Raw genomic sequence first — 8245 nt, 5'->3', positions numbered from 1 at the left:
CAAAAATAGATATTATATTGGATATTTATTGGATACTTTTGTCAGATATCCGAAGTAACGGTCCGGTTTCGATCCAAAAAATTGGTCCATCACTGTTTCGGTCCGGTCCAGATTTACCCGATATTATTTCGGTCCGGCTCTCGGAATAACAAATACCCGAACCGAACCGGACCGAAAACAGCCCTATTGATATGTTCTATTTTCTATTAAAAAAACTTTTCATTAAAAAGACACAAATATCACCTCCTCACACATCTACCAATCTTTTCTTTAATCATATAGGCCAATCCCTCCTAATTTTAATAAAAAGTTGTTCAAATAAAAAATTCACAACTAGAAAGCATAAACAAAGGAATAAAAAGCATGAAATATATTATTCTTTGTCGAAACTAATATTTAAAAACCAATACACCAAGTTGCAAGAAAGAAACCAATAAGAGACCATGAGTACCCACTACTCCCCTATCACTTCAAAGTCACACTCCCCCAGACAAATAGAAACAAGAATCCCCCAACACAACCATACAATATTTTAGATTTTCTCTTTCCCATCCAAACATGTACACCAATTAATTCGCCTAATCACCTACATAACCTAACCCTATCTTCTCTTTCTTTTTTTTTCTCCAATTTTTTAATCATAGTCCATCCTACTTATATTTTTTTATTTATATAATATTTTATCTTATATTAAATTATATTATCATCTCTAATTAATTAACTAATGTTTTTCTTTTCTTTTCTTTTTTTTTAATTTTTCCAACTTTGCCCTCAATTTACAAACCCAAGTCAACCAAAAAAACCATAACTAAACTTATATTTTCAGGCAACACTGATAATGCTATCCCCACCCCCGCCACCATACTTCCCTGCAGACATAGTTTTAAAAGCCGACGATGACGAAGAAGACGGCGACGAATGGCCGCTACTATCCGGCGAATGATCCTTTGACGGAGGTTGCAGCTTCAATGACAATGGCAAAGGCTCAATGGAAGAAGATGAAGAAGAAGCAGCTTTATCTCTCAAATTCAAACTAGCCATCTTAGATGAAGGAGGCAACATTGGTGTTGGCCTAATTGGCTTGGCTGCTCTTTCACCACTCATCACCGGCACCGGCAATGCTACCGGACTAAGACCCATCGGAAAAGGTGTCCCGGGGATGCCACCGTAATGTGATGACGGATATACGCTGGGGCCAGGTGGAGGCAGCGGCACTACCGTTTCTTGCTGAAATTGCTCTTCTTCCATCATAGTAGAAGATTCAATCACCTAAAATAAATAAACAAAATTAAATCATTTTTTTCTAAAAATAAATAAACAAAATTACATAATTTTTTCTTTTTATAGAGTTTAAATAAAATATATTTTTAATACTCCTTCCTTTCCTTTTTAAGTGTCGTTTTAGCAAAAAGTTATTCAACCAAGATAGTGGATTATTAGAGTTACTTTTTCTATAATACTCTTATTTATTTTTCTCTTTCCAAATAAACTCAATCATACACTCTCTTTTTCCTATAACTAATTGAAAAATTTGAGGTGGAGTTATTGAAAAAATAAGGGTATACATTAAATTATAAAACGACACTTAAATAGGAAAAAAAAATTCTTCTAAAACGACCTTTTAAAAGGAAGGGAGGGAATAATAAACACTAAAAATTCAAATACAATCACAACTGGGAACAACTGTGTAAGACTCGGAAATCAAGCTTAATTAATAAGTAATAATTTATTAATTATGAATAATAATATAAATGGTATAAAAATATTTTCTATAACATATATATTATTAATATAAATAGTTTTTTAGTAAAAAAAAATCAAAGTAACTTTAAAAATAATTAATTAATATTAAAATCAAATGAGACAACTGTAAAAATTTTATGCAAACAATAAATATGAATTAAATCCAATATTTATATAATAAAATATGATAGAATATATGTAAACAAATAAAATATTATTTATTATTATTGAGTTTTTTTTAAAAATAATTAAGTTTTTATGACAGGGGTTATTATTATTATTAAATTAAATAAAATATCTAAAAATTGAAGGAAAATATTTTTAGACAAATAAAAGGAAATTACTATTAGGTTATAGGAAAAAAGGGAAAAGAAATTAGTAAAAAGATTAAAATAAGAATAAAAATTACTGTATCGGTGGTGATATCAAAGAGACTAGATCTCCGGCGGCGGCGATTCTGATTATGACGGCGCAGAAAATACTTCTGAGCATGACTTGCCACCTGAGTTGGTGTACGAGTTTTAACAAAGCTTCTAGAAATTCCTCTCCAATCACCTCTACCAACCTGTTGCAATCCCAACAAGAACAGCTTGTGTTCTTCTTCCGTCCAAGGAACACCTTCATTAACCAAAACAAAAACAACAAAAACATTAATTAACCATCGTTTAATTAATTTAATATTCGTTTTAAATCTATCCACCGACCTCGTTTGCGTTCACGGGATCTGCCGGAGGCATGAACGATGTCATCGGAGACGTAACCGGCGTCGGCGGGGTTGGAATCTTGAGGCGTGGGTTGATCGTATTGAGAGAGATTGGTCATGCTGGCACTTTTTCTGAACGGGTTGTTGTGGTTGGTGGTGGTGGTGTTGCTTCCTCCGGTGAGTCGGACACCGAAAATCATGATGCTGTTTTCTCCTCCGCCGTCGTTGCATCCGTCGTTGCATGTTCGGGAATTGTGGCCGTTGTTGCCGCACTGCGAGCACGTGCGGGATAGAGACATCGTAGCTTTCGCACACTTACACCCTTAGCTTTAACAAAAATTGTAATGCTCTATGAATCCACTTGTAAGGAACATAATCTAGAGAGAGATTATATTTATATAGGACGATCCTAATAACAAGAGAGATGAGTGTGTTTCTCTCTCTATATTTTTTTTTTTACCTTTGATAGATATAATGAGATGATTGGGGGAGATTTGGAGATATAATGAGGCTGATTTTTATTTGATTTGATTTGATGTATTTTGAATTATGGCCGCATTAATTAGGCTTAAGAGGTATAATGTGACATGATTAAATAGTGGTAATGTAATTATAGTTAATATCGCGTTTGAATTTACGCTGAGCTATTAACGTTAAATATGTGATTTTATTTATGTTTGTGTCGAATTGACGCTAAATATTAAAGTTAAACATGTGAGTGAAGTTATTGTCCCGTTAAATTTATTCTTAAAAAAATTAAAATTAATTAAATTTATATGTCATGATTAAAGTTTTATTAAATTCAGACGTGTTGAGATATTATATCGTTAAACATACGAACTCATAAAATATTAGGGTTAATATCGAATAAATGTCGTCTCAATTCTCGAAATTGATGTGCGCTCACTTTTATGTCAAAAAAAAGTTAAAGTATTTGCTTTTAAGTTATAATTTTCTTTTTAATTACTTATGAGATAAGTAAAAGAGTTTTAGTGTTCAAATTAGAAGAGTCAGTAAAAGATTTGTTTTAAGCCCAAACAAGTATTGGACCCATACTCTTGTTATACAAATAAAAACATTTAATTTTGTTGGTCCAAAATAATTTCTTGGTAGAGATTTAAAGTGACAAACGTGAATGACATAAGCTATGTATACATTTTCTAGATTATTGGCATTTGTCGTAATACAAGATAGTGATATGGCAAGAGATGGGGTTGGTATATGGTTTGGGGAAAGAAAGATAGTGTGTGTTATTAAGCACTTGAAAAATCATAGAAAGTAGACAAAAACATAGTAATTATTGTTGTGTTGGTGTTTCGTTGGAGGATAACGTCGATGAATTAGGACCGTTCTCTTTTGTGCCATATGTTGTCTTGGTTAGCACGAGACCAAAATGTGTGTCCTATGTTCGTTTAGCAATTAATAATGTCCAACAATTTTTTTTTATGGAATGAATACTAATTTGGAAAATGTAATATCCGTTCGTTGGAAACGCGTATAATGCTCTAATCTAATCTCTTAATTGACTTTCTTTTTTAGGAGAATCTATAAAATTGACTAAAAAATATTTGCCTTTTTGTATGATATGGCAAAATAAGATAGATTCATGATTTCCATGAAAAGATGATATTTACAATTAATATATTTTTGTTTTCTATAAATATTTTTTTCTTAACTCTGTATTTTCTGACATTTTTTACATATTTTATGTTTGAATTGATTTGTGATTTTTCTAATTTGTTTTAAAAGGAAAATAAATATATATTATAAATAAATTAAATATGTATTACAAATAAAATGGACATTTAAATAACAATTTAAGTATGGAACAAAACACAAGACATACATAATTTACCAGCGAAAAATAATACAAAAGGAATTAAAAAAAAAAAAGAAGTACAACCTCTTCAACAACCAAACAAGAAACTTGGAAAATTCTGAGGGACGTCTGTTTGACGGATTTAAATTACAATTCCTGAAATCTTATTTTTAGAATGTTAACGTTAGGAGTTTTATTCCAATCAATTTGTTTGGTATATAATTAAGGTTTCAAGGAATATTTTTGAATTTTATTTTATTATAATTTAAAAATTTTAAAAATATAAAATAATGTGTTGAAATAATATGAAAGTGAATAGTTTGAGTTGGTTATTTTTTATTTCCATGGAAATATATAGTTCCCACCCTTTGACATGAGAATAAATAGTTGAAATTTCATGAGTAACTTATATTCCTGGGTATTATTTATTCCAAGTCATTTTTTTTCTTTCCCATCTACCAAAGAAAGGAATAATTATTTCCAACCTCGAATTCCCTGGAATCTTCTTTCTAGCACCGAAACAAACACACCCTGAATAATCCAAGCTAAGAAGACATCATACTAAATAGAAGGAACATAATGTAGAGCTAAGTGAAAGCCAAGATCACCAAATAAAAAACCAATTTTCATAATAAAAAAACATCAAGAACACTCCATCGCAATGTCAAAATCTCTTAAATCGCCATTGACTCATATAACGAATAGGGTTCTCAAGTCATACAGAGAAAGCACATAAATTATCTACAAATCTACCAAGATATCATTTCCATTCCATGAGAATACTCATATCTTCCACGTCCTTTACTATAACCGACATACTTAAAAACCCAATATCTTTCTGGGATTTCCATAAAGACCAAAAAACCGAGTGTCAGATCATAAAAATGTTGCTCCTAATCCTAAGCAATCCTCAAAGCGGAGTAAACATATGAAACAGAGACAAGAGATAACTAGGAAGAACAACACACCATTCTAACCATTTAAAGACCATGTACTAAAGTGATGTTGCTACCTCACATGTCACAAAAATATGAGAGACCGGTGCGAGTGGTGCCAAACACATGTGACAAGAACCTCCCTGAGACTTAAGAGCACCCCCATGTGGGTCTATGTGCTTGCAAATATGAAGTTGGTGATCATACCGAGAAGCTTCCTAATGTTTTGATGACGACAACACCAATAATTGATGAAGTCGGTAGTAGTAGTTTTCCAACTATCTGATGATAGTGACCAATCCTGAAAACACATCAAGTCTAACCAAGTATGAGACTCAAGATTCCATTAAAGTGTTTATATGATCGATGTATTCGATAAAGGATCTTGAAAGCCTCAGAATTATGAAAGAGAGAAAGTGAAAGCTCTTATGGTCGTGTCTGTCCGAGTGACCAGAGTTTTGTAAAAGTAGAATATTAACTCCTAAGATAATAAGGAAACTCACACACTAACTAAAACTCTTTTTAAAGCCTCTATTCTCAAAGAAAATCACCTAAGTTTTTTTGTTAAGCCTTAGCTAGTTGATTAGAAAACTGTCAGCTTCATTTGAAGTTTTTTTAACTCCAATCTATTATGGCCTCAAGCAAACCAGTTGGAAAAATAAAAATAAATTATATAAAAGATTATGACAGTGTCTTAATGATTGGTAATGACTTTCTATCCAAACTTTCTAAAATGGGCAAAAATAATCAATTATTTAGGTCATTCAATTGATTGGAATAAGGACCCAATCGATTGGACCATTAATATTGCCCATGAATCGTTTCTTTTTTTAGATTTCTCTTCTCCTATATAAATGAGGCCCCCCTCTTCCTCATTTTACACCTAAATTCTCAATGTTTTTGTTTCTTTGGAATTTATCTCTTTTCTCTCTATATAATTTTTTTTCACCTAAATTTCCTTAGTGCCTTTGAGTGAAAAATTACTTGTGAGGAATAAATTGTATTGATGTTGTGCTATTGTTATTACTCTCAATAGTGTGATACTATTGGGAAATTAAGTTTTGTTCCTGAGATTAACCAGTCTTAAAATCTTTGTTTGGTTCTAGACCTTAGTTGGGAAAACTTCTGTTTGGTTACTAACCAAGTATGATCGTTGATGATGTATATCAATGATCGTGATCAAAGCAAATCTTTCATTGAGGATGGTCTCAACATCCCTACTATATGATGATCTACTAACCTCTTAGTAGGTTGAGAAGATAAGTCGGTGGTGGACATATATTTCTCATGGATTAACTAACTCTCATATCCAAAGATATGTAGAGAAGGACATGCCACATTATGTTGGCATTCCCTAAAAAAAGAAGAGTTTTTATCAAGGTTTCTTGATAATCAAGGTAGACCAGTATTTTAAAGGTTGAATAATCAGAAAACTCAGATTAATCCAATAAAATAGTGCGTTTAATCTTTGCTCATCAATTTAAAATATTTTTGCTAACCAAAAAAATGATATTTTTAGTGCTTTTCTAGAAAAGGGTACAAATAAGCTAGCCAACGGTGCAAAATTTAGAAATCCAAAGCAAAAACCAACAAAAGGCCCAAAAACACAAGGAGGCTAAAAAACTCTAACCAATCGATTGGATGAACTCGAATTTCAAAACTTGAACTTTGGCACACAAAATAAACGGTTGGGAGATTTGAAAGTTAATGCAACATCTAGTCCTAACGTCCAACTATCAAGATTTAGTGCTCCTAGTCTATTGAAAGCCTCACCCAATTGATTGGATAATGTGTATAAATAGAGGTATGATTTTCTCCATTTCTCATCTAATTCCACCTTTCTCTTGTGCATTGTATTAGTACTTTTTTAGCTTTTTCATTTTCTCATCATCACAAAATGCCCCCCCAAAAGAGTTAGTTCCTCTCATACATCTTCATCCTACCACTCTAAAGTCTTATCTTCTCAAGAGAAAGAAACTAGTTTCAATTGGTACTACACCGATAGAGAAATCTATGTTTCTCGCTACTTGGATGGGGAACTCTTTAAAGAAAGCAACTTTGTTGAAGTTTTCAACGATGCCGACTTGAGAAACTTATTCTTTAAAGTACCTCAAGAGAGATTTTTCGAATTGGTGAGAATGTTTTATGCAAACCTCTTCTACTAAATTGTGTTCTTAGCTCTGAAGTCATGAAGCACCCTACTCAACTAACCATTGAAGAATTCACATAAGTTTGTAACCTCTCATTCACCAATCAAGCGCGTGATGGAGACGACTAAGGTAACGAGTTTAACTTTGATCTCAATGCCCAATCCTTTTTTATTAATCAATATTTCGTCATTCCCACGCCCTTTCACTGTTTGCTTGATAAGCCCGAACATTTGGTGAACTCACTATACTGGGAATGATGTTATCTTACCAAGAAATAGTAACTCGATCACCATTCATATATAGGAAATTCCTTAGGTTTGGTTTTTGGAAACCTGATTTGAGAATAGTTGGGTCGATGATGTGATCCATCACATGATAGATAGCAAAAATAAAAACATGATTTTACCATACGATGAACTAATCTTGAAGATCCTAGAGTACTCCATCTACAACATGGAGGTGGAGGAAGAGGAATCAAATTTTAAACACTCGAAAATAGGAAGAATCACTTTGAGCCAGATGAGGTACGAAGTCAAAGAAAAAGAAATTTTTCCTGTACCTCCAAACAGGGACGGAGCCAGAATTTTTACGTAGTGGGGGCATTATTTATAAGAATATATTTTAAATAAATTTTTTATTTTAAACTTATTTTTTAAGTTTGAAATTATTTTTTCTATAAATGTTTTTGATAAATATTTAAAGATAAGTATCTTAATATTTTTTATTTTTAGTTAAAATAATGGTGATTAAGAAAAAATTATTATTTTTAAAATTATTTTGTACCTAAGATCTAAAATTAATTGACTAAAAACTTAAAATTAATAAAATAACATTTAGATAAATTAGTATCATATTATATTACCTGCTAACAAAATTTGAAGTTTACAATTTTAGT

General features: G+C 31.7%; 1 protein-coding gene across 1 annotated transcript; it reads right to left on the bottom strand.

The window, feature by feature from the left end:
* Window positions 1–352: 352 nt before the first annotated feature.
* Window positions 353–2929, bottom strand: LOC131651569 (transcription factor MYB1R1). Its single transcript, XM_058921227.1, has 3 exons — window positions 2448–2929; window positions 2153–2361; window positions 353–1269 (listed from the first exon to the last, which is right to left on the bottom strand). Exons 1-3 carry the CDS (start codon window positions 2743–2745, stop codon window positions 823–825), a joined length of 954 nt encoding a protein of 317 aa, XP_058777210.1. The 5' UTR covers window positions 2746–2929; the 3' UTR covers window positions 353–822.
* Window positions 2930–8245: the final 5316 nt, after the last annotated feature.

This window comes from Vicia villosa, linkage group LG2 (assembly GCF_029867415.1).
Source record: "Vicia villosa cultivar HV-30 ecotype Madison, WI linkage group LG2, Vvil1.0, whole genome shotgun sequence".
Classification (NCBI taxonomy): domain Eukaryota; kingdom Viridiplantae; phylum Streptophyta; class Magnoliopsida; order Fabales; family Fabaceae; genus Vicia; species Vicia villosa.
This window is presented reverse-complemented; position numbering and strand designations above follow the sequence as displayed.

What these genes read in the sequence shown, in the direction of transcription:
- LOC131651569 (XM_058921227.1), bottom strand. Translation starts at nt 2,745, where the DNA reads ATGTCTCTATCCCGCACGTGCTCGCAGTGCGGCAACAACGGCCACAAT. An exon ending in ATCCCGTGAACGCAAACGAG is followed by an intron (nt 2,362 to 2,447) that starts GTCGGTGGATAG and finishes TGGTTAATGAAG; the next exon opens with GTGTTCCTTGGACGGAAGAA. An exon ending in TTGATATCACCACCGATACA is followed by an intron (nt 1,270 to 2,152) that starts GTAATTTTTATT and finishes TATTTATTTTAG; the next exon opens with GTGATTGAATCTTCTACTAT.